General features: G+C 42.5%; 1 protein-coding gene across 1 annotated transcript in view; it reads right to left on the bottom strand.

Annotated features, from left to right (window-relative positions):
- Window positions 1-1465: 1465 nt before the first annotated feature.
- The window catches only part of XYLT1 (xylosyltransferase I), a gene marked incomplete at its 5' end in the record, with an annotated part of 97969 nt that continues 73544 nt past the window's right edge, over window positions 1466-25890 (bottom strand). Inside the window, 6 exons of the mRNA XM_009576338.1 lie at window positions 1466-1788; window positions 10089-10422; window positions 16416-16611; window positions 20073-20335; window positions 22324-22500; window positions 24594-24810. Of these exons, the coding sequence (XP_009574633.1) occupies window positions 1466-1788; window positions 10089-10422; window positions 16416-16611; window positions 20073-20335; window positions 22324-22500; window positions 24594-24810 (1510 nt within the window). The remainder of the gene's footprint in view (window positions 1789-10088; window positions 10423-16415; window positions 16612-20072; window positions 20336-22323; window positions 22501-24593; window positions 24811-25890) is intronic.

Below are 25890 nucleotides of genomic sequence, written 5' to 3'. Positions count from 1 at the left end.
AATAGTCTTTTTGGGTTATGTTGTTAACAAGAGATTACCACAGCAACAACAACAAAGTGCATGTTTTATGCTAATGTAAAATGCATTTGTTGGAGAAGAATTTGCATATAAAACCTATATTTTAAGAAGTTCTTGGCATGTAAATGATTTTTTTTCCTACTGTAGAAAATGCAGCTTAAAATGATGCAAAACATGCCTATTGAGAACAGGATGCAGCCTGCTAGAAATTCTGAAGACAGACAAGGGTAGAGTTTGTTGACAGAATAAAGTAAAAGCACTGAGAAACATGGCATTGCTCTCCTTCACGTTCAGCTCGTGGCTTCGGTCAGAAACCCATGTTCTGCACAGCCTTCCAGATGCCCTGCACGAGCCTAGAAGGACCCTTCTTCATGAAGAGCTGGCAGATCTGAGATCAAGGGAGGGTATTAGTGTTTGTTAAGACTTCCTAGCTACTACTCCAATTAGGGAAGAGACGTGTTGTTGCAGATTTAGGTTCCAATTCTACCATTTTACTGGCTCTGCGCAACTCCACTGCCTGAGAAAAAGTCAGCTCACGAGCAAAATCAGCAAAGGGTGTGAGCAGACACATCACAACCTACCCCCAATCTACACATACACACTTGCTGTACTGGAAGTCTGCGAAAATGCTTACGTGCTGGCGGGCTTAGAAAAAAACCTGCAGATTTGAAAGGGCTGAAATCCAACATGCTTCTTTGTTATTTAAACTAATACGCTTAGCACCCAGACCCTGAACCTGACTGCATGAGACATAAAAGACTAATATAGCAAAACGCTGGTTCCATTTAGAGGTTATAATGAAATTAGTCTAAAAAATCTCTGAAAATAATCTGAAAATTTCTGCTTTTGCCTGTTCTAACTAGGATAACCACAAACATTAGCCAACTCCAGAATTACTTTGTGTTATTAAAAAAAAAAAAAAGAGTGAGGGTGTACCATAATTATTTCACGTTCTGTGAGGTAATGTGGCCATACAGGCTCTAGCCTGCAGTAACCAACCTCCCCAGGATGCCTAAGTAGAAGGGAATTCTGCTGTGATTTATTCATGGTAGCAAAATAATGAAAGCCTATGAAACAGCAGAGGTACAGACAAATTCATTTTTAAAAAACACTTTTAGCAGCTGCTCCTTCACTGCCCTCTCCATGGCTTGCTGCTACTGTTTCGAAACCCGCAGAGGCGGTGGGTGCAGTGGCGTGCGGTACGGCCAGGGCCCCACGGGTCAGCAGAGGCTGCGGGATGATCGAAGCTGCTCCTGACAGAGCTGATGGAGAGGGCAGTGCCAAAGGCCTTGTCAGATTTTTTTTTTTTTTTTTAAAAATTATATTGCAATAAGTAACAAAAAAGTATCATGTTCCCTTAAGTTTCTGAAATCTGGTGCGAGATTCACATACGAGCAAGGTTAAATTCCCTTTTAAAAACCTATGCCGGAGGAAAGTATACCGGATGCTACCTCAAGCGACCATCGGGTTTGACGGGGCCCAGCTCAGATTTGGGGTCTGGGCTCAGGGAGCTCCAGGCTGTCTGAGTGCAGCCCTGCATGACCGGGCAGGCAGTGGGGCCGGTGCTGCAGATGTCCACGGCTGACCAGACGCTGCTGACCAGAGAGTCCACCCAGGCTTCCAGCCGGGTGCCCACGAGCCCTGCATTCCTCTTGGCCTGGTCTACGCGGGCAGCACTGATGGGGATATTCAGGACGGGATTCAAGCCCTGGAAGCTCTGCTCCATGTACGCGTTCTTTGGAGGCCCACTGTGATACTTCATGGCTTCCTCTGGAAATGCAGAAATAAACCCAAAAGTTAGTGCATTAAAAAAACCCCCGAACCTTCAGGATCTAAGTGTACAGCAAATGAAAAGACAAGAGTTAGTGGTGCACTATAGTCCATTTCCCCAGCATTGAGGACACACTGCATCCCAAGGACGACTGGCTGTGCTCAGCTCTTCGGCTCCTCATGCTCACCACTACGAGCTCCACTCACCGTGATGCTAACCCTGCAAAGGCTGCATTAGCAGGGTGAAGCACTGAGACTGAAACTAGCATCGTCCTTATTATCATCACGTATAGGACATCCAGGCACGACACAGAGCACAGCACAACAAAAAGGCAGGCCCAGCCTCAAGGGTAAACCAGCTACGAGCTCCTGCCTGGACCTGGAGCCTGATCAACATGCAGCTCTTTCTCGGGAGAAACCCATTTTGCATTCAGGAGAAGCTAATTTTGCTTCTTTCACCACAGAAGAAGCCTGGGAGATAAGCCCTGTGCAGCTGAAGTTACCCCTGTGGACAGCCAGGGAAGGTTGTGCTTTGAAATTAGGAAACAGTTCAAGGACACTTGGTGAGAGAAGGCTGCCGACCCTTGTCAGACCTTCAAATGCTATCATTGATTTGTCTAGGAGGAAGAGCCAAGATCTCAGTCTGTTTTTTCTTCTAAACTGATGGATCTTGCCCTGCTGTGGAAAAGTCACAACATTTGTTAGCTCAATCTGCCTCCAAAAACCGGGTGGTGCCATTCCTGGCACTGGAAGGACACCACCACGGCCTTGGACAGACCGGACCCATAATGAAATATGTGTAGCCCCAGCATCATTCCTGGAAGTGCTCCAATCTCACTGGGAAGTATTCTCTAGTGACAATTACATTTCAAGCTCTTGTGCTGAATAATGGATCACAACCATTTCCTAATGACACTTTTCTTTGCTTTGTGGTTGCTTTCCTTACAGTAACTCTTCTACCTCAGCAAAATGCAGTGCATTGCCCCAAATCTGTAATATTGCAGTAAAAATAATTGTCAGGCTGTGATAATGCCTTCAAAGACCTTGAATTGGACACTGCGGGTCAGACGCCCTCATCTAAGGCTGTCTGACTTCTTGGGGTCTGAGAGTGGACCAAGGTGCTGCTCATAAAATCAGAACGGGACCCTCCAAAATGTTCCCTGCCTGCCTCTTGGGAGTAAATTTTCAACCATTTCTGTTTGCTCAACTTCCCTAGCATCCTCACTCTGGCAGCACAGAGGATATGTTTAGCTCTGCCAACATACACACTGTCTAGAACACAAAATGGGCCCATTCAGGGCGCTCCAGGGTAGGAAAGCCACCACGCTCAGATAGTGTTTAGAGGCCAGGAATTACATATTCACTGCTACAATTCCTTCCACATGTCCTTGCTGCCTGCACTGCAGCCTGACACTGAGTCCTTTCTTCCATGCAGAGGACAGTATCTCAGGCACTGGCAATAAATCAGTACATTTATTTAGAGGGAAAAGGGACATTTAATTGGAGCTTCGCTGTTACATTTGCAAAGTCTTTAATGTGAAATACTGTGCAAGTCCATTACTTCAAATCCCCAATTAAATTAGTTCGACACATCCCCATCACCATTATACACCACTTAATTGTTCCTGCATTCATCTAAAACCCGTCTTTTTATTTTAAATGGTAGATATCCACAATAACCTCTAGTCAAAATGAGTTTATTCCATGCACGTGTGTCAGAAGTGTGTTCTGCCAGAGCACTGCAGTTTAAGAAACAGAACAAGTACACATGATTAAATTTCCTCCTTTGGAAGCAATTAAATATGGAAGATTGTTTGTCAACATATTAATTAAATAGGAACATTCTAAGTAAAAATCCCAAAACAAATAAGAGTTGGCATTACTAGCAGCATCATCTGATTGAAACAGGCAATTCAGAGAGCTTGTTGAATCAAAGCCTGTTGTGCGTGTGTTTAGCGCATGGAACAAGAGAGACCTTTTTTCAGACAAATAACAGGATGAAACAGAACTTGCTCTTTTCTCTGGCTCAGCCTCGCACTTGTTCCAGGTTTCAGGACTGGAAGGAATGAAACCTACAGAAACTGCAGGAGCCAGTGCTGGCGATGCAGCAGGAGATCACCTTTTTCCCTGAGTCTGTGATCCTTGTTGTTTAAGATCAATGGCTGCTTTTGCTAAAATAAGGGTGATAACCTCAGCATCTTCAGCAAATTTAAATTTCTCCACTCTGCTATTGCTGTAATTGTGTTGGATATGCTGTGCTTCTCACACCAACACACCGCTGTTTCAGTCTGCACCACTAAGTGACTGCTGTGCTCTGCTCCAGAACTAGCTGCGTTGCAAGGGCTTGCTGGCAGGTACAACAGTAATAGTGTTTAATGGGACTGAAGAGAAACTTTTTTGAAAAGCCACACACAAACATCAGCAGATAGGAAAAGAAAAAACTGCTGAGGACAGTACTAAAGGGAACAAAACACTACGTTTTTCAGTGTGTTAAGGGCTACCGCTGCCCACAGTGAAAATGTGCTTCTCCAGTGTGAGATGCATGATGAAATCCTGACACAGTATTGGTAGGGGATTGCTTGGCCCCACAGCAGAACGAACACCCCAAGTGAGGTGTCTGTGTGTCCTATAAAGAAAGAGCTGGGTAACAGCAATCTGAGTGCAGAGCTACATATACTAATCAATAGGAAATACTGAGGATTCAACCCAGAACCCTCTCCTGGAACCTCCAAGTCTTCGTTAAAAACTTCACAGGAGAAAGTAAGGAGGATGCTGCTCATCCAAGCTATGGCAGACGTGGGATATTCCTCTTTGCATTAAAGGAAAAACAAAAAAGAGATAATCATGACTCTATAACTTACTGGGACAGGAGGGAGACAGTGTGGATCCCAAGCCCTGAAATATTGTATAAAAGCAAGCTGGAGCTACTGCACATGCTTTTAAAGCATTGACACTTCAGCCCTCGCTCATGAAAAAATAACAAAGAGGCTTGCCCCTGTGAGATGTGTGTTTAGACATTTAAATCTGTACAGTTGGAGAAACCAATTCAAAATTAGTTGAATTGCAGACACTAAGTCAGATTTTTTTGCCAGCAAATGCATCCAAATAGCCCTTTGACTTCGGGAGGACATGTATCAATGCAAAATATATTCCGTTAACTCTAAACTATAGCTTTAAAAAAATGAGTTATTTTTGTCCCCCATTTTTGTTTGCTCTTCACTCTGGAAGGGCACTTCATTTCTCAACTGACTTTTCTTAGTATAACTTCTTTGGACTAAATACACAGCCTGTAGTCAGCTGCATAGGCTTGGATTTCAGCATTTTTGTGTGGGTTTTTTCTTCATTTTGCAGAAAAAGCAAATGAGTTTAGACAGAGAGTGGGCTAAGGAATGAAAAATGTGGTTACCTTGGTACACATTAAGGCGCTAGACCTGTTTTTTTTTTAAAGCAACACAGAATGTACAGCTTTATTTCTTTACTTGAATTGTGTTGAAACCCTCTGGCAAAGAGGTAATTTTTTATTGACGTTTTGTTTGTTTTCTCTTGCAGCAAACAAGACAGTGCTGCATTTGCTCACTGTGAAGCTAATCGACTCCTTGTCAACTGGATCTGAACTAAATTTCGAAGCAAATCCCTGTCTTCAGGGTTTTCCTCAGAATGACGGTTCCAGGGCATGTCTACTCTTCTGCAGCCATGCACTTGCCTGCTGCTATTACTGTGTTTATCAAGAACATGCCATGTTACCTCTGGTTAATTTAAAGAAATCACAGCGGTTCTGACACAAGTTGCCACCCACTTTATAATCCGTATAGATGCAATTAGAATTGATTGAGCCACTGCAAACAACCAACGGCAAAACAAAGGTTTCCCAGTATATACTTAATTAAGATGATCTATAAATATGGATTAGGTTAAAAGGCCTTTGAGATGCATGTGTGCATCGCAGTATGTCTGCTAATGCCATCAAGCCTCTGAAAGAGGCGGCTGCAGTTAGAGGGCACCAGGCGCTGGGGTTCAAGGCTCCCTGTCCCGTTGCGGAGCAGCAGAGATCAGAAGCCCCACGTCCAGGGCATGCGATCAAGCTAGGAACCGAACATGAAAGGTCTCTCTTAAGGGGAAGAAGGAGGATACTTTTCTTCACTGCCCTCCTTGTTTGAAGGAAGAAGGGTTTTATTTATTCATTTTCAATCCAGTGTTTGGTATCAGGTTGAGGTTTGGGGCTTTTTCTGTTCTAGAAGCGAATCTGCCCACTGGCTCACAGTAACCTATTTAGCTTTAATGAAACAGGTACTATACATTAAACGCATGACAACTCACTATCATCACTCCAGCTGGGAGATCACTGTGGAAACTTTGCCATGAATATAAACTTGAGTTTTAAAATGAAATTGCTTTGGCTTTTTCTCTGCCCCTCTCAGCGCCCCTGGGAGACGTGTGTGATCACACTTGGCGTGACTGCTTCACACAGACTTTGTAGAGCATGGAAGGGTGGCAAAGTGGGATGATGGGGATGCAGAGCCAACCTCTACTGAATTTGTTGTTGTCTTAGGAATTGAAATCTACTTGGTAGCTTGGATTATAGTCTGTGAACTGCTCTGAATTATACCTGTTGTTTGGCTCTGCCCCTCCAGTTCCTATGCAGGGGACGTGGACATCTGGCCTTGAGCCTCTGAACTGCACTTAAATTCAGGCTGCCTAAAGCAGACAGCAAGAAACCCCCATTCCTGACTATTATCACTGCTAGTGATCTTCTGCTGATCTTCTCCCTATTTTGTCTCCTCCACATGTTACATTCCCTCTCTGTCTCGGCACAATTTAATCCTGGGGCGTCCTGCTGGTCCTTGGCAGCCCTCCCGTGTCCTTAAAGTAAGCACGGAGTACTTGGCTTTAACACACTCAGCCATATGGTGAGAAACAAAATCACCATGTAGAAGAAGAATAAAACAGAATCTGGCTGTGCAGAATATAGGGGGAAGGAGACACTGGTGGAGCAAGTGAACCTGATTTCTCCAAATGATTTATCCCACTAATTCACTTAATCTTCCTTTTCTTTTCTTTTTTTTTTTTCTTTCTCCAACCAGGCAAACACTTGAAGGCACTCTCGAGCCAAAGGATCTGCTGAAGGCAGAGCTGATCAGTGACACAGCTTACACTAGAGAAAATAGACACAGATTTGGATGACTGCAGGAGGAAGAGGAGCAAGAAAGAATAAATAACATCAGATTCTAGACTTTCCACTGAAATAGCTTTGGGAGCCTCATTTACTCCAAACCCAAACACCTCAAACTTCCCAGTATACTCTGTAATTCCATGTAAGAACTGATCTTACAGATCCAGGTTTTGAAAAGGTCAATGAATCTGTGTTTTTAAAACAATTTACATTCTGTCAGTTATGCACATCTGGACACAATATCAAAGAAAACACCTGCTCTTGATTTCCCTTTATGGTTTTACTTGCATGCACAGACTCTAGGCCAAAATTAATATATAAATGGGAATAGAAAATGAATAAACTAGCTGCATATGCTGTTTTTATAAACTGCTAAACAAAACATCTTTGCTGGTAGCTGTCCCATGATTAATTTTTTTATTTTGAACTGTAATCATGAATTTTGAGAGTCATGATACAGGAACAAACACGTTTCACTTTGATTATTCAAAAGAGGAGCAAGTGGCTGCCTTCATGATGCTGGGAAACGGAAAGCAACTTTGCCTTGTGCTCTGTGCTGAAGTGATGTGTAGATAAGTAATGATTTAGGAAATACAGTGACTGTTTTTGTGTTCATGCTCTCAAGATACAAGATTTTAGTGGCTGCTGCGCTGCTGCCAGCTTTGTGCAAAGGCTTTTTAGAATGACAGAGACAAATTACACACAAGACCACGGACAGATTTTTTATGTTTGTAACTATGGGAATTCCAGTTTCTACATCTGGAGTATATGAGACAGAGGGGACCAAATCACTATCAAGCAAATGACATGCAAAGTGGTATGAAATGTATCAGTCATTCAAAAAGCTTCTGCAGTAGCAAATTACTTTCCAGGGTAATCTTCCTGTCAAGAGTTACAGCTTTTTTTTTTTTCGCTTTTTTTTTTTGGGGGGGGGGGGGGTGGGAGGTGAGGAAGGATGGTTGGAAGAACAAAATTTTAAAGAAATCCCTAATAAAACACATTCCCCTCTTCTGCTGACAACTCCTGGCTAAGTCTGATGTGTGTTTTATTTTCAGTGTTAAGACAAGACAATAATACTATCCCTTCATTTTAAAAGATTTTTGGCAGCTTTCGCATTGTTTACAACAGTAACAGAAATTGTTCTTTTAGAAGTTCTAATTCTTCTGTCACACTCTCACAATGTCTTTATTTGGCAGAGAAAAATATATTTAAATAATAAAGTGGTGACAAACTGACAAAAGCTGGTAATCAAAGCTAAATGACAATTGCCTGCACAGAGCACAATAGCATCACTGAGACAGAAAACCTTAAAAAAACCCAAACAACTGGAATTTGCATTGTAAATACAATTCTAACTACAGTGGAGTGTCACTGTCTGCCCCTGTAATTAATTTTCTTCTTTACCTTCATGCCTCAGACATCTGGAGATTATACATCACATCATCAGTGGCAAATCACTCCTGAGGCTTTTTTCCTAGATAATATTGTTCCCAAGCTTTATATTTCATTCCTATAGTAGATTCTAGTTATCACAGGAATGAACAGGGCTCTTTAACAAAAAATATGAGCCAGATCTTCTCCCAGTGTATCAATGGGCAATATGGAGTAACTCCGTAATTTCAGTGGAATTATTCCAGATTCAGAGTTTGGACCAAAGGGAGTTTTGCCTTTACACTCATGGTTGAAGTCTGAGACATGCTTATCTGTCCACAGGGCTCTCACATTATAGGGAAAAGCAGCAAGGTTGGTAGCTACATGCCACATTTTCCATCCAACTAATTTACGCTTTAACTGTTAAATTAGCAAAGAACATGGAATTCATTAATTTCCAGGAGACGAGTCAGTAACAGCTGCATTTAGAAGTAGGTTCCCTCAAAATTTAAAAATGTATTCCTTCTACACACAGCGTTTCTTCACAATTTATCATTGCCTATTAGCTAATAACAGCAGCAGGTTGTCAGTGGTTTAGTTTCTGCTTAAGAAACGATGCCACCAAATGCTAGAAGAAGAAATCAGTAAGTTAGCTCTTCTGCTGAGAAATGTGTAGAATCAAGCTCCTGTTGAGCAAGATAAGGGCTGCATTAGCTCTCAGCAGTTGTCTGGCGGTGTTTGCATTACAGAAGCAGCACGTTATGCTGGAAGGTAAATGCCTGACTCAGTTTATTTGCTGCCTTGTCAGGAAGAAGAATTTCTGAAAACTTAATAGGATCATTCATGTATCTAGCAACTTTAAGATGTCTAAAGTTATGAATATTAATACTGGGCAGATGGAAGCACTTGAGCACGTTAAGAAGAATGGTAAAGATATTCATAGCAACAAACTTGTTTTGCTCTTACTGAATAAGAAAACAGGTGTGGCTACAAAATGTTCTCTCTTCTCCCAGCCCAGTGTCCTCGGCACTGGCCGAAGACCCAAGCGCTCGAACAATGCCTGTGCCAGTGCAAACTGCTGCTGGTAGCCTGAGAATGACTTCTGTATTTGGATGGCTCAGGGCTGCTGTGGCAGGGAAGAAAATGGTTTCTTTCTAAAAAATGTCAGCATGGGTCTAATAGCGTACTTACCGGGATCGCGGTACCTGTAGATATTTCTGTAACACAACTGCTTGGCATGTACTGAGCAGGTTTTGGCAGGTATAAGGCAATAGTGAATGCCTGGACCTGACAATATGTCAGGTGAGCTCTGGCCTAGGGTAATTTTGTCTAATGCAGAATTTTGTGTATTAATGCTTTTATTGTTAAACACGCAGACTTTGCCAAGATAAACATCTGTAACTCTTTATGTGCAAATGTGAATGAAAAGCAGCAGAGAAAGGTCCATTTTTCTTTCTATTTCTAAATGATGGCTTTTATGATAGCTGTTAGATTATTGAGAGTCTGAAGTTCTCTGGATTCTGAACTGTGCATATTTTAAAGATATAAATAGCCTCTTGTTCAAAGTGGCTGTGTTTTATGGACTGGATACAGGCACTTGTGCTTGTCTTCGTGCAACAATTTCTTCTGATTTAGTATCTATAAAATTCCTTTCTTTTCTCCTTTTCCAATACAGTGCTACTTCATTTTTAACAGCAGCATTTACAGTGAATACAGACACAATAACCGTATTAATCCCGTACCAAATAATAAAACTTACCTTGTTTGATAGGCTGCCGATTAGAGAAGGTGAGAGGACTAACAAGGAATTTGGTTTCAGCTACCTGTACCCAGTGATGCAGAATTTTTATCGTCCAGACACCGGGTCGCAGAGGCAAATTCAAAGGTGGTTTGTAATGAGTAAATTCGGCACTGGATTCAATAAGAATATCATACGTTGCTGCAATTACATTAACAGGATCCACCCAAATGACAGTAACAGTGACGTTGGGGCCTTTTCCCCATTTCTGCATGCCAACTGGCTCATCTGTCGGCCCAAGGAGTCCTCCGAAATTCCGGAAAAGCCTTTCCTTGGCGTCCCATTCGGTGCCAATCTGAAATTGAAGACCACATTGCTGCTACCATCATTTCTGTAAGTATCTAAGACCCTTATGTCAAATAAGGGCTCTTAAGACACACAAATCATATTTCATGACACGAATTATGCATACATATAAAGGCTGACAGCAACATGATCTAAGGTCACAATGTCTACACAAATTGTGAGACAACCCTGAATGCTAGGCTTGGTGTTTTGGTCCAATTGTCCACTTTTGATTGATATAAGGGTTTTCTTTACATTAAGAGTGACGTAACAGGCTATGGCAGCTCTCCTTTCACTCCAGCGAGAAGGAAAGTCAATAAAGGACCAACCCTGAACACAGGCTATGCATAGAAAAAAACATATGACCCATAATCTCCTGGGTCATGAAAACGTATGATACATTTGAGAGACGGACCCTGCAGTAGAGGCCTACCCAGTTATTGCTAAGGGCAGGGAAGAGGCTTTTGCTGACTTTAAGACAAGTCACATCAGGTCCTTTACTACAATCTGTCCATGAAATGCTGTTTCCTTGCACTCCCTTCCTGCCTGATGTGGGAAGCTATTTCTGGTAAACTCTTTTCTAACTGTCATAACAGTGAGATTGTTTTTTATTTATTCACTAACTAACAGTAAAGCAGCTGATTCACAATCTAGCATAAATATTTAATGGACCTTTCTTTTTCCTAGCAGCTTTCATATTTCACTGTTCTTTATATGAATTTTAATGGTTCACCCATAACCCACGAGATGATACAAACTTACAAGCTGTTGCCATTAACACTTGTACACTACTGAAAATAAGCGTCTCTAAACAGATAGCATGAGAATGTAGTAACTGGTGTTCTTAGGCCAACAGAAAGACATTTTACTATCCCAGCACTCAATCTAGCATGCGTTTATGAGACTGATCATTAATGAACCACTTCCATCAATTCTTAAGAAGGCAACCTGGTGAACCGCAGTATCGAAGGCAGCATATTTGCTTTTGGAGGAAGTGCCCACCTCACTTGTCCCATGAGGTCCTGTTCCCATGATCTCAAATGAAAAGTCATCAGTATCAAACACAAAAAGATTTGAGGGACCCCATTTGAAGTGAAGAACAGGAGAACCCCTTGGCTCCTTTTGGCAAGCATACATCTGACATCATTCCTTGGAGAGACATACAGATGTTTTGGCCAGCCTGGTACTGAAACCCCTCATAGGCTTCAGGTCTTTTTTGGCCTTAATTTCCAAACAAACAGCATAGATGACCTAAGGGTTGATTTGTTCCCTATACTACAGAAACCATGGGATTCTCTTAAGCAGTCTCTGGAGGCCCATGCACACACAGACAGGATCCCCTCTTTCAGCATATGTGGATATTGAAGATTTCCCCTAATCTTCACCTCACACGGGCATGGTCAGGACCTGCCTTCCTGAAAGCATAACAAATAATTGTAGTTCATTTGCTTCAGAGAATTTTCTTCTAGATTTCATCTCATTTGATGAGAATAAGTGGTTCCAATATAATGCCAAAATCCCCCCAAATCCATAAAATGTAACAACTACCTGATGCCTACTGCCACTGATACCTGTACTGGAAACTGTCCAGTCCCCAATCCCTTCTAAATAAATCACTGTGGTTGGCAGACAAATTACAGGAGGACTGAAAGCAAAAAGCTACAAGGCCAGTAGAATAAAAACCTACCATCCTAAATCCATCTGTCATCATATGAATTCCTCTTACCGGACTATGACACTGCAGAATATGAGACAAAATGAGCCTTCCACTACTCTGCAATCAACACAGCAGAATTTCAGAGGTATTTCACCTAGCACACCAGCTAATCAAACCAGACAGCCTAGCCCAGATATCAGACCCAAGCACTGACTGCCTCAAGGAGCTGTCAGTGCGTACTCTCCTGACAAGACCGACTGAATATGTATGGAAATAAGCCGAGAAAGAAAATTTCCTGACCAGATCTTATTATCTACTCCGCCAGCCTTCACTGAGTGTGGCCATGTCACACCTACCAGAGCTCAAGAGACCTGGAAATAATAAAGCCACAGCATGTGAAACAAAGCTACACCCTCCTGGGCAAAAAAAACCCTATAAGGAAGCTCTTTCCACCACATTCAGTATTTCTTACTGAAGAACTCCTCAAAGAAAGCTTACATCATCCTCAAAAAATAAGCATTCATCCCCAACATAGCACTATTTCCCCCTCTTTAGTCTCTCATCCCTAGCAAAAGAAATCAGAAAGTTACAATCCCCATGCTCCAACCTCCAGGTGACATTGCTCAACAACCAGGTTGCACAAAAGATGTTGAGATATGTTCATATGCGCAAAGGTTTATTAGAGTAGAATAGAAGAGTGAAGATTGCTTTGGGGGAAAAAATATAACAAAATCATTGGCTGCTTGTTAAGCTTTGTGCAGGCATGTTGTTGAGTTCTCTAATGTAAACCAAAATTTACAGCCAAAGGGCAGGAGAAAAGGGGGAGGAATGGACAATTCTCATGCTGGTGGCAATCACTTCCCATGAGAGCCTGTCACACCACCACTGTCAGGGTGTGCAGGTCCATGAAAACAGCAGCACAAAACCAAGGAGAAAATACTGCTGCAGAGCAGGCCCTCAGCAACACAAAGGGAAGGCACCTGGGCACCCTGCAACACCCAGCATGCCCCAGAGCCGGGGCTCAGACCAAGACAAGGTGCTGACACCGCTCGGGGCTGGTGCACCACAGGCACCTTAGGGAAGGGAAGGGCAGGGAGCTGCACGCATCTATTTACAGGATCTGCCCTTTATGTCCAGTTTCCATCTGGGGGCCATACTTTCCCATGCTGCACAGCTTACTGGTTTTAGAAGCAAAGTATTTTAAAGGGAATTTTACTTAAAGCACTAGTCAGAGGTTTATATCTCTTCCCTTGAACTCTGCACAGCTGAGTTCCCAGTACTGAGGTGTCTGATTTTACAGGCCAAGAGATACTACAGTCCTATAATATTTTTCATAGCCCCTTAAAACATTTTAAGTAGGCTTCCACTTTTAAATAGAGTACACAAAGTATGGGATGGAATCAAGCAGTAATGAATATCTGATAAATTATGAAGGCATGTGGCACAGAAACTGACATTTTCCACATCATTATTTTAATCACCATGATTTTGAGCTTCAAGAACAGGCACTGTGCACAGGGTACGTTTGGAAAGCTGGAACTCTCTCATTGGCTTAAAACTCCTGTTTCTATCTCTGTTCAGTCCCAAGATAAAATTTTCCCAAGATAAATTATGCCTTGATTATGGGTTTGTGTCTCATTGCTCACCACAAACAGGACCATTAGGTTCACACAATGCACACTAATTGCCTGCCACCTAGTTTATTTTATTCCCTGTGATGAATCACAAGTCTTAACAAGACCAGAAACGAACTTAGTGTTCAACTGATATACGCTGAGCTGAGACTTTCAGTACTGTACGGCAAATCAATCTTCTGCCCTCCATGTAAAAGTTGTCATGAACCCAGACTGGTAGGATACATGCTGTGTGCACTGTGCACAAGCCAATTTTAGGAGGTGTGGGAGTTTCATGCTTAGGAATCGTCTCCCTCGGATTTCCTGTAAGTATATTTTATTTTACTCAGCTCAAGACTGAGTGCAGGAGCCGTATGCCATTGAAACACTATCATTAACCCCACTGGCTGTTAGACAGCCCAGCTGGCTGATTTTTTTCCACTTGTCTTTACATGGTGTATGGTGAAATCTGCTACTTGGGAAGCAAAGTCTGAGAAGCAAAGCAAAGGAGCAGAAGGCAGGAGTGGCTGACTGGAGAGATCCTATCGTCTCTGATGCAATTTCAGTTGTGCGTCAGGGTCACAAATACATCCAGGAGCACATTCAATGTGGCATATTTGTGCTCTCTTGTCGGTCCCGTTGGTGTGAGCTGGGAGAGGGAAGAAAGCTCTTAGCTAAAAAGGCCCCATTCAGTTTTAAATTTCTGCCAGATCATGGGGTGAAAGTTGTTGAAAAAACAGCAGTTATATGTCCCATTAAGCACAAATCTTAAGTTTCTTTTCTGGTCTTAACCTGCGAACATTGATGCTCTCATCTTAGCTGAAGTGCTAAGTTTGTTTTACACTTGTGGGACTTGACAAAGAAGTGCCATTTTAATAAGCAGTAGCAGATGAGAGGCTTTCCAGCCACACTGAAGCTGAAGAGGTTAATGCTGGATTTATACCAGGGTAACTGAGAGAATAATTTGGCTCAGAGGCAGAGATGCCTGCAGGCCAAAGGAAGACAGAAAGTAAAATAAACAATTAAGAAATGATTAAATGATTTACTCTGTACCTCCTGGTCTTTTAAGACATGAATCATCTCTGAAAGGAGAGGACAATTAAAGAGTTTAGGCAAGAAAAAATAATGAAAACAAGTAAGCAGCCACCAAAACTCTTTTTGTGTATTTCAAATAGAAGAAAATGTTTCCTTAGCCTGAAAAAAGCTCATCAGTGATTAAACCCTTCCCATGCTTTGCGCTCACTCGGCTTCACTGCAGCAGCAGTTCCTACAGGGCTGCTTACAGACCAGCCGTGGTCTATGAGGCTGCGAAGAGCGGCTCATTAGTCCCAGGGGATCCGGGGATCCTCCCTGCAGGGCGACACACTCCACAGAGCTGTGGGCACAGTGCAGCGAAGAGGCCACTGACATGCCACTGCTTGCCCTGTCAGGGGAGGCTGACACTGGGCACTGCTGCTCCAGGACATCTGTTGATCAGGCTCACGGTTGCTGCAGTTCTGGTTTTGGGGAAAAAAAGGTTTGGTTCCAATGCACTGGGGCCAGAGGGAACCTGGCAAGTGGCAAGCAAGTAAACTCTGGTCCAGGTTTGTTTCCTCCCTACAACTGAGATGAATTCAGATGTATTCTTTCTAAAGATTTTTGAGTTCCAGAACACTAAGATCACCATACTTCCTTTTTTTCATCATACAATTAGAAAAAACTCTTCCTGCTGCCAGCCCAGTTGCTTTCAAAAGAAGGACCCAGAGCAGGCATCAGGCCGAAAGTGAGATTAAAGGTACCAAATAAACAGCAGAAATACTCCTACAAATCACAAGAATTAAAGCTTGTATGACCATTTATCACTGCATGAAATGGCAAGCCTACCATCAGACACATTGATAAATGAAACACATTTTCCATCCATCTCTTTAATGGCACATTAGTGTCACGGATTTGCCATGCACACCAAAACACTGAATCCTACCTAGGCATTTCTTAATTGCCCAAGAAGATGGTAATTTATAGACTTGGCCATAATGACTGGAACACATTTGTTCAATCAATTTTATACCTTAATTGAAATGTGTGGCTTAACAAGAAAAATCATGAAATTAACTGCTCAGACAGTTATATCTTTAAAACAGAACACAGATGTCGGCTTCTATTAGTGGTCAACTTTCCTGATGTATTTTAGGGTACATTTTTTACGCTCTATGTCAGATCCTGAGACAAATACTTAGACAAAATAACAGGATTTGTGGGAAATCTCAGCCACCGCTGTGATAATTTTCTTTCGTGTTACAACATCAATATTTTGCTCACATGTGGCATCGGTGCCTGACTATCACTAATTTTATGAGGGGTTTTTCATACTCTTGAGAGGAACACTTACCAAATCCCTGTTCACATCTGGAGCTGCAGAAACATGGCATTTTTCCCAGGTATCTCTCACAGCATTCACAACAATCACAAAACTTTTTAAGTTACTGAGCCCCTTTTTACAACAGTAAATGCTTTCAGTTTGTTCTTAAAACAAGAGGGAGTGAGGACAGTCAGAGTAACGTAAGAAGTAAGGGTTGACCACAGGTCTGAACTGGCAACAGTATCTCCTTCAATGAAGAGGATGTGGATTATGCTAGAGAGCCACTCTCACATAAAAATTACATGGAAATACAGTTTCCAAAGGCTGCTGAATTAGTATGCAATCTCTCCAGAGACTCGTGACGAACTGCACGGGTGACTATGCATACTCACCTCTGAGAACTGTAACCTTCCAAAATCGCTTGGTGGACTTGCGATCTTAAAGACTTTCTTTGGCATCACCCACGTTTCCAAAGTTTCTAGTTTACTGACAGCCAGATTGGTTGCGTGGTGTCTGATTAGGAAGCCTTGGAAACGGTCAGCAAGGAAGTAAAGGTGGACGGAAACTGGATGGCCCATGGGGTAGTATCTGTAAAACAGCACATGCACATGCTCATCAGTTACACAAGGGAGACATGAAATCTCCATTTACTTGGAGCTAATGGCTCAAGAAGCATTCATTTCAACTAGAAAATTCACCACTGTACATTAAGAGATTTCAAATGTGTTCATGACTCATTATCAAATATTCTTAGGCTGTTCCGATTACCCTGAAACATAAAAAATGTCACTAAGAATATATGCTCATTTAGAACATATTCACAGCTCTAAGCTCGTTAGCAAGTATCTCTGCGTGCCAGAAAACTCCCTTCCCTTACTACCTCTGCTGGGTAGAAAGTGCCACCCAGAGACAGACATTGTTAGGCTGCAGCACTGTTTGCTAGGATAAACGATGTTCAAGAAATGTGTCTATTGCTCCAAATCAGGTGGCCTTCTTTTTTTTGCCTTCAGCAGGGTTAGTCCCTACAGATGCCTGGTAACGGCAGTGCCTCCCTCGCTTGCTGTGGGACAGCAGCAGGCTGGGGACAGCAGAGGGTGCTGCGAGGCCGGGCACGGGCGAGCTGATGCCCCGCTCCATTCCCGCGTATGAATCTGATCCCCAACCGATTCTCCAAGGGCAGTGCTCTGTAGGGTGGCACTGCAGCAAAGGACACCAGGATCCGGTCCCCATTTTAGGTCTCCTTTTTTTTTAGGAAATAAACTTCACATTCCTTAAAGACTTGAGATTGCTTTTGCCGTGGATTTTTTGCTCATAATTAAAAATAAAGTGAAAAAAGGTAAAACAAACAGGAAAAATCTCTCATCGAGAGATTTGGAAGCCTTTGGTTACAGTTTGGATTTAAAGACATTGCAGTCATGGTTTCAAATAATTAAAATTTACGGTCAATTGTCTGCTATAGTCTCAGAAACATCTGTAATAATGTTTGCGTACATATGGATGCATAAATAATTAAAAACATGTTATTCATAGCTCTGAAATCAAATATTTTGCTATTTTACAGCACTGACATTAACTGTGAAACAAGTGTGTCTGCGATACATTTAAAACCAACCAGTATCACACCTTCCCAGTCAAGTCAGCTAAGTCTGACTCCTCATGCTAGTTATTACATCTCAAGACATAAGCACTAAGAGGAGCTAACCAAGAAGGACTTTCCATTACATGAAACCAGCAACACCAGAAGGAAGTCTCTAGAGCTTGAGAAATAAACATAACAAGATGGGGTACAAACAGGGCCAGCACTGATGGACTGAGCAAAACCACAGCAAAGCTATGCAGCCAATACCAGCAACAATCTGACTTCTGTTCTGAGTACTAAGACCTGTTTTATATGTGTGGAGCAGCAAATATTTACAATATCCTTGAAATAGTCTGAGTAAATTGTCTCTTGGCAGCAGCGGGTAAAAATGCCTAGAGATGGAGAGAAATAAATTAAATCTCAATCACACATTAATGTTGCTTCCACTGAAGATGCTGATATGCAATCTAATCTGGTACCAGAGCAGTCTGCAGGGGGCACGGCTTTCTGAGGCTGTGAGCTAGCCCTTGTTAGAAAAGTGTGCAAGGCAGCTTCTCTTATAAAAGCCTCCTGGGCTGCCGCGGGTGGCAGCATGGGATTGACTCCAAACGTGATCTGAAGTGGTAGAGGCTTTCCTCGCAGTGCCTGCAGCAGTGTAAAATGAGCTGGGGTGGTGACTGCAATATCAGCTAACTTCGTGCTGCTGTTAGCCCTAACAGCAAAGGGAATACCGTCAATGTGCTCAGCCCAAATATATCTCTGCCATTACCGTGTTACAATGGAAAGAGGAAGTGTATATATGCATACGCCTAGAAAGACAACATAGTATCAAGAGAGAAGAGATGTGAATCATTAACCTGAGGATTATCCACCTTCCTGTGATTTAAATTGGATGCTGAGGGGGTTCAGGTAGGTATGAAAATGAAGCCTCCATTCTATATCACTGTTTGCAATTCCTCCCTGCACTGTTTTGTGAGGCTCCAGCCTACTGTAAAGGAGCCATGCTTTATCCCGCAGACAGCTGCAATCAGCGGTGGATGACATGGCTTCCCTATCTATAATCTGAGCAAGCTTGAAAAGCACCTTGAGTTCCTGTGCAATGAAAAGCTCCCCAGAAATGAAATTGATTATTGATATAAATCATCATCAGAACACTGGCAAAAGGAATAACCACAAAAGTAATTGTCAAATTATTTCAGTACTGGTTATACACAGCTCCCATGCTGTCTGCTGGCTTCACTCTGCAGGACAAATGACCCAGGACTTCTCTAGGTTTGCCTTTATTTCATATAAGGAAGGCATGGTACTAGTGATTATTTCTATCTAATTGTTTTTGATCTTTTATTGCTTTGCACCGGTAACCTTTACTGGCAAAACTGTAATAGGAATCTGGATCACTTATTGCCCCATCTTTCTAAATGGGACATTGCTCAGCACTTCCATGACTAAGCAGGAAGGTCAAGGCGCGTTCGGTTCCCTCGAGAATACGAGGGGCAAAGTCCATCCGTCAAAGCACAAGGAGTGTCTTCAGTATTCGCTGACTTAGGCTGTATGTGTTTTCTATTAGCATAAAAAAGGCAGGGTCCAAAAAAATACATTCTGAAGAAGGAATTAAGAGACTGTAAAGTAAGGCTTTAAAAGATGAACCCTCTCTGCTTTGAACGTAAACAGTTTCACATGTGTTTGCAGGCAGCAAACATCTACTGCGAAGAGAGTCTTTTCTGTGCAAGTCTAACTCCAGGAATTCTTCCTTCAAATCCCTTTTAGACTGAATTCTTCTTTGCTAGGCTTATAGGTGAAAAAGGAATCTAGAATGTAGGGGGGTTTCCCTTTAAAGAATAAGGACCTTTATTTGCGCTCTCTCTCTATATTCATACATACATACATTTTATTTATTTTATGCTAATGGTTTCCACCAGCCGCAACACTTTAGGCACAGACAGCTGTACCAAGCAGGCAAACTGAGCTCGAGCAAGTAGTTCTCTGTACTCCATGTATGCACCCAGGGGAACAAACAAGCAAGGACCATTAACCTGCTTGTGTTCTGATTAATTCTGAAATCCTGTCGTCTGCTTTTGGTAAGCATAATAGAGGTGAACATGACCTCTGCTGCAATCACATGGAGTGTTTAGGAGCTGTGGGTGTAATACACTTGCTGAAATTAATCAAGAAAACACAGCAGTGAGGGTAGCACTGCCCAACTGGATCCTGTCAGTCTTCATCAGGCTGGAGAGGAGCTCCTTAAAAGTGCAGCAAACAGGTTGCATAATGTCAACCCTGAATAACCAATGCTTTATTATGGGTATAAATACTCCTGGAAATAAGTGCTGTACACTTGCAGCTGCCTGGCCCTGTTTGTGACAGTATGCTCCAGCCAGCACAGCCAAGTAGATGCACCTCCACCGGCGCTCAGCAGTCCAGTCTGTGTCTGCTGAAACAGCCAGAAAAAGAAAGACAGACTCAGACTAACCGGCAGCGGTTGTCTCCAGCAGCATGGAACGAAGTCTCGGCTCTGCGCAGGCCCAAGCGGGAGAACGCATGGTACATGGTGAGGGCAACATCGCTGAGGGTGTGCACGCCGTCAGGCTCATCATACACGTTCTCCCAGTATGACCGGAGGCCGGGTGTGCCAGACGGGTAGTTGCCGTACAAGTAGTAGTCCAACTGGCCAATTATCTCTTGATTCACTACAGCTTCAAATTTGCGGGCAAAGAAAGTTGGCCTGGCAGTCTGCTGTGGTGATACAAAAGGAAAAGACATGGAGTGAGTTTCCATTTTCAGCCATGACACTTTGTCCTAAGCAATGGGTTGGAGTTGAGGACATGAACTGGTTCTTCCCATGGGCAAAGGTGACTTAAAAGGTCACCTTTGTGACCATTTGTCATTAAGAGTGTTGTTAAGATTCAGATAAAAACTATGTAATTACTCAACGAAAATGTAGGTGTGCCAATCCCTTCGTACCAACAGCCACCCCCTGCTGCCTTGCTCTGGAAGGCTCTCCAAATGCCGGAGGGGTGTGGAACGCTCTCTAAACCACCGGGTTAGCCCGGAGACGGCGCAGCACTGGCGTGCGTTATTACCGGTCAGGCAGGGAGCAAAGCATCCTGTGGCACAGGGGCTCAGAAGAGGCAGAGCAGCATTTTGCGTGTATGGATTTGCTGCTACGAGGTGGTAAGAGGACTCTGGGAGAAGTGCCATCTGTGGCTGAGGTTTCTCAGCTTCTGACCAGCCCCATACAGATTTTTTGCTCTGCACTTGACACAATCTTGGGTTTATATGCTATTCAACTACCATTAGCTTTTAAAAAGCCTTTGTTTTGCCTTGCTCATATTTGAGCATGGGTTCTGAGGCGCTGAGGAGTTCAAAAGTGCCCCAGATGGTCAAAAAATTCTTTTAAGGACGCTCAGTTTTACTATGAGATGGCACATACTGTGGGCTCTCTGATCTCCTCCTCTGCAGCTTGCTTTGTGCCTCCGGGGGAACTGTGAGCAAGCCTTCTGGTGCCGTGTGTTTGTCTGAGGGGCTCTCTCATCAGGCAAGTCTCAGAAGTTGCCTTTACATCTATTCTAATTTTGAGCTTTCCCTTGCAGCTCAGTTTACCTGTTTGTTTTCTGAAATGTCACTGTGGGTTGTTTTCCCAGCCTGGAGCAGGTCAGCTTCTGCAGACTGGCAGGAGTTTTTTAAGACTTGCCATTTATTCTGTGCTGGAGACTTTCCTGGGATTGGTGTTTGGGGCAGCAGAGCCTCTCTTAGATAATGTCTCATTTGCTCTTTTTGTGAGTGCCGTGTCACTGACTTCAACCATGCCTGGTAGGCAGCACATTACAATAAAGAAAAGATCTCTGTTTCGGAGCAGTCATCATTTTTGTGCTGTAGGGTAACAAATTCCCCATCCCACACAAAGCCTGAACAAACATGCTTTATGCAGGGAACCCCGAGGAGCTGCAGGGATGGAATTGCAAATCTGGTGACCTTGAAACAAGTGGTTGTTTATTCTTAATAGAAGATACACAGGCCAGATACAGTCTTGAGACTGAGTGCACCCTTGAGCACACGGATTTGCTCTCATGTCTGCCTTGAGGAAACTGTATCACAAAGGAACTGATTAAACTTTTTAAGGGAGTCCTGCCAAGGCTGGGTGATCGAAACCTCATGACTCTGGCCCCCAAAACTACAAGAAAAACTTAAATATAATCATGTTGATGAATATAATCACGAAAACTGATTTGCCTTGTGCTATGTAAGCCTCTAGCAGGCACTCTAGTCAACTTTTAAGTTTTTTTCAAAGACGAAAAACACTGCTAAACAATGAAAGCCAGGAGCTTCATGAAATCATGAAAGCACCTGAGCTGGAACGTTGGAAAAACCCCTTCAAGAAATTCACAAGAGTTACCAAGAAATATTGGTACAGTGAGAGATGTGTCAAGCTTCCCTCCTTTCTAGCACAGCAGATCTACCAATGCCAAGCAGTCCGAAGACCTGCTTTGTGACCTTACCATGCAGCAGTAAGTCTCAAGGGCCAAAACACAGGAGAACCAATCTTTTATTCTCCTGAAATTAAGAGCAGAGCTTCCTCACACCTCTTTCTCCACCTTGCTTGATGGGGTAAAAGCTTCCCTTCCCACTCCCTGCTGCAGCCATGCAGCCAGATGGCTCTCCACATCCCAGCAGAGGGGGAAGAGCTTCTTTGCGGGTATCAGAGAAGAGACCCCTTCAGTTACCTGGAATCGGTGGAAGTCTGCTGGTTTGAAGTCATTAGGCGAACAGCCACACCAGTCAACAATGTGCTTGTACTGACACTTGCAACCGAGTTTACGGTTCCAGTTCGTGATGCGCAAGTTGTTGTCCACCATGGAGTCACAGTACGGGCTATTTTCCAGAACAGTGTGAAAGAAGGACTGCAAGAAAAACAGAGCAGATAAGTACACTCAGCTCCTCAGAATTCCATTTTCTCCTTCATTTCAGCCCATGGGCCTACACCTAATGCAGGCGACTTACTTTCTTTCGAAACGTCACAATTAACAAGCTCTACTGTTCTGCCATATATGAAAAGCATTCTACATGTAAGCATTCCATAGAGCATGAAAAAATCACAACACGCTACAGACCCAGCCAAACTGTAATAACATACAGTTGAGGCCTTGCTACAATAACCTGGCACAGAATAATTGCACTTCTGCAATGATCAGCTTTGGGCATTGGGAGTCCAAAGGACACCAGTGCCAGCAATTATTTTATTTTTATTTCAGCTGTATGAGCAATTCTAAGAAATTCCCATTATTTCTCTTCAGTAAGTTACTCTCTAGTCTAACAGATTTAGGACTACTTTCTGAGCAATGTGTTAAATATCTCAAGTCGTTTCCCTAAGACAATTCTCAAACCTTTACCATCCCCAGTTACTATGAAAAAAATACAGTTTCAGACAGCTCTTCTGTGGACGTCTCTATCTCCAGCATTCCGAAATGCACTGCTAGTTGAATGGCCTTGTTCTGATATGTACAGTTCACCCGAGGCACCAGAAGGACATTTTGCCTCCTGCAATTACATCTGAAATCATAAGTCTTTATTTGCTGACTCAAGGCAGCAAGGAATTCCTATTGGGCTATCCTAATTATATCATCATAGTATCAGCTGTTACATAAATCATGTGTAATGGGGACTGATATAGCAGGTTAACAGGTCAGCAAATGCAGGGTGATTTTAAGAAACCAGCTATGTATCTTGCAAAGCAAACCTTGTAGAAAGAAGCTATGGAATATGATCAAATTTAGCCCTGTAAGAGATGATTTTTTGAGCAGTGACTTCTCTTTAAAATCAGCAATAGTAAGACCTATAAATAACCAGCATAACATTAGCATGGCTGGCCCCAAAATAATCCCCCTACCCTTTTTAATGTTAAATGACAGCCCAGTGAATATGGATTTTATGCTTGAACTGTTTGGTTAAACCCGTAAAGGCATCCATTCTCATTCAAGCGAGAGGAAAAAAAAATCCTACCCAATTACCCATTGCCCTGTGTCCTTTTATAATGATACAGAAATTTCTCCTAGATAATGGATGAAAAGGTTATCAGAGTTGAGAGAAAAGGTGATTTTTAACAGAAATGGGATTAAAGCAAGATTATTCAACACGTGTGTGGAATAATAAACCCCTATTAAAAGATGACAATCGCTGCACTCCACCACAAGATAATAAGCCTAGATTTGCAAGATCAGTCTCATCAATCCCTCAAAATGTTCAGGGGCCACTAGTGAGGAAGGAAGTTATCATTTTAAAGACAGTCATCAGATCTTCCTTGGGATGGCTGCATGCTACGTACCCTGGGAGCAGACCCTGACAAGCCAGGGGAGCAATGTACTTGCTGAGGTAGGTGCAGCACAGCCTGACAACCCGCCAGGCTCTGTGCTCTATTTGTAGATAACGCACAACTCCCTGACACACTGCCGCATGTTAGACGAAAATCCATCCTGGTGTGCACTCCCCTTCTGCATCGCTTGTAGCCAGAGGATTCCTGAGTGATCTAAATGACTTGTGACTATGCCTTCTAGCTGAGTTTTGAATGGAACAATAAACCTTTGTTTGTTGTGTTTTTATTTTTAAAGAAGTGGGCTGGATAATAGCGAGGAAAGCTACTTATGAAGACAATTCGCCATCTCTAATAGTCTTCAAAGGCTTTGTGGAGGAACAATTTGCAAGCAAAGGGCAGCTGGATTTTTGGTTGTTCAGTAATAGATTAATAGGCTTAAAAGTATAACACAAAGTCATTCCTTGCAAAAAAGTCCCACAAACAAACAAAGCAACTAAACAACTGCAAAGTTGTTCTGACACTAAAGGACTTACTCGTCATGGGAGTAAAATTCTATTACCCGCTGTGGGATGATCCAAAGCCCACCGAAATCAAGCGAAAGCCCCTCTGACTTTGGCGATCTTTGGGACAAGCACAAGCGTTGCAGTTTTGAACACAGAGAGGGATTGTTTTGAATTCACATACCTCAGCAGGAAGCAACGTGTAAGAGTAAAACCTCTTCATCTTTGTTACCAGATCATCATTAGAAAAAGTGACATACTCCACAAACTTCCTGTTCAGGAGAAACCAGTCTGACCCTCCATCAACTGTGATTCCTTCTGGGATCCTCCGGTCCCCCAGGCGCCACATGTGGGTATCGCATTCCAGGAAAAGCCGATCCAGTCCTTGTTTTCTGATAAATCTGAGGGAATACAAAAGCAGTCATTAAAATTTAATCTGTATTTTGTTATCATCACTAGCTCTATAAATAAAGAAGCTACTTTCTCAAACAAAAAAGGATAAAAAGGTCACTTGTTTATATTTCTGTTCTACTCATAAATAATGTAGACAGGTTTAATAAATGATTAATCAGTTATATGTTCAGTTATAGGGGCAAAGATCAACAGATTGCTTTTAAACATCATTTACACCTTCTGCTGTCCTAAGATAGAACTGTGCAAGTTACAGAGCTGTATGGCATGAAAATCCGTAATGTTCATTAACTCTTAACAAACCAGTGCAGAACAACCATAACATGAACAGGAACTAAACACAATCTGTGTGATAGGCATCGGTCTCTAAATATATGCACAGTTTTTGAAAAACAGCAAACCGTACATAAAGGTAAAATGACCAATTTTCTCCTATGTTATTATTCCATGAATTTTTCTATTGGGGGTATAGTTAATTAGGAAGAAATACAATTGCATTGCTCTTTGCTGTAGAATGAGTATGTTTGCTCCATTTTCAAGTCTATGGGGAACAATGTTTTGTTATTGCTGAACCATAAATAAGAGGAGCAACTGCAGAACTGTACAGTTATGGAAATGAATTATTTGAGACCAATATAAGAAGAAAAAAAGAGTTGGAAAATCAATTTATGTTTGAAAACACTTTGGACTGGATGCCTACACATGTTTTGAGACTGTCTGATCCATGTTTCTATTTGTTATTCCATTTTCAGAACTATTTCCCAGAAACGGAAGCAGGGCAGCCATGAATTAGCACACACCTTCGAAAGGGGGGCTGAGTGCTGTTAATAATGGCGAGTTGTTGTATTGAATACATCCCACATGTTCTGAGCAATAATAAATGCTAGCTAACCAGACCGTTGTGGTAACTAATATCCACAAGACCACAGATCTCACTGGATGTAAGATCTGCAGGCTGACAACAGCTGTGGCATCTACAGTGAGGAGGACGCCAAAAGACCTGTGTTTCCTTCCTGAACAACACAGAGCTACACCAGGGTTCTTAGAAATGTTTTAGGATTAGGAAGTCA

The sequence above is a fragment of the Fulmarus glacialis genome, unplaced genomic scaffold, assembly GCF_000690835.1.
Source record: "Fulmarus glacialis isolate BGI_N327 unplaced genomic scaffold, ASM69083v1 scaffold17130, whole genome shotgun sequence".
NCBI classification, from domain to species: domain Eukaryota; kingdom Metazoa; phylum Chordata; class Aves; order Procellariiformes; family Procellariidae; genus Fulmarus; species Fulmarus glacialis.
This window is presented reverse-complemented; position numbering and strand designations above follow the sequence as displayed.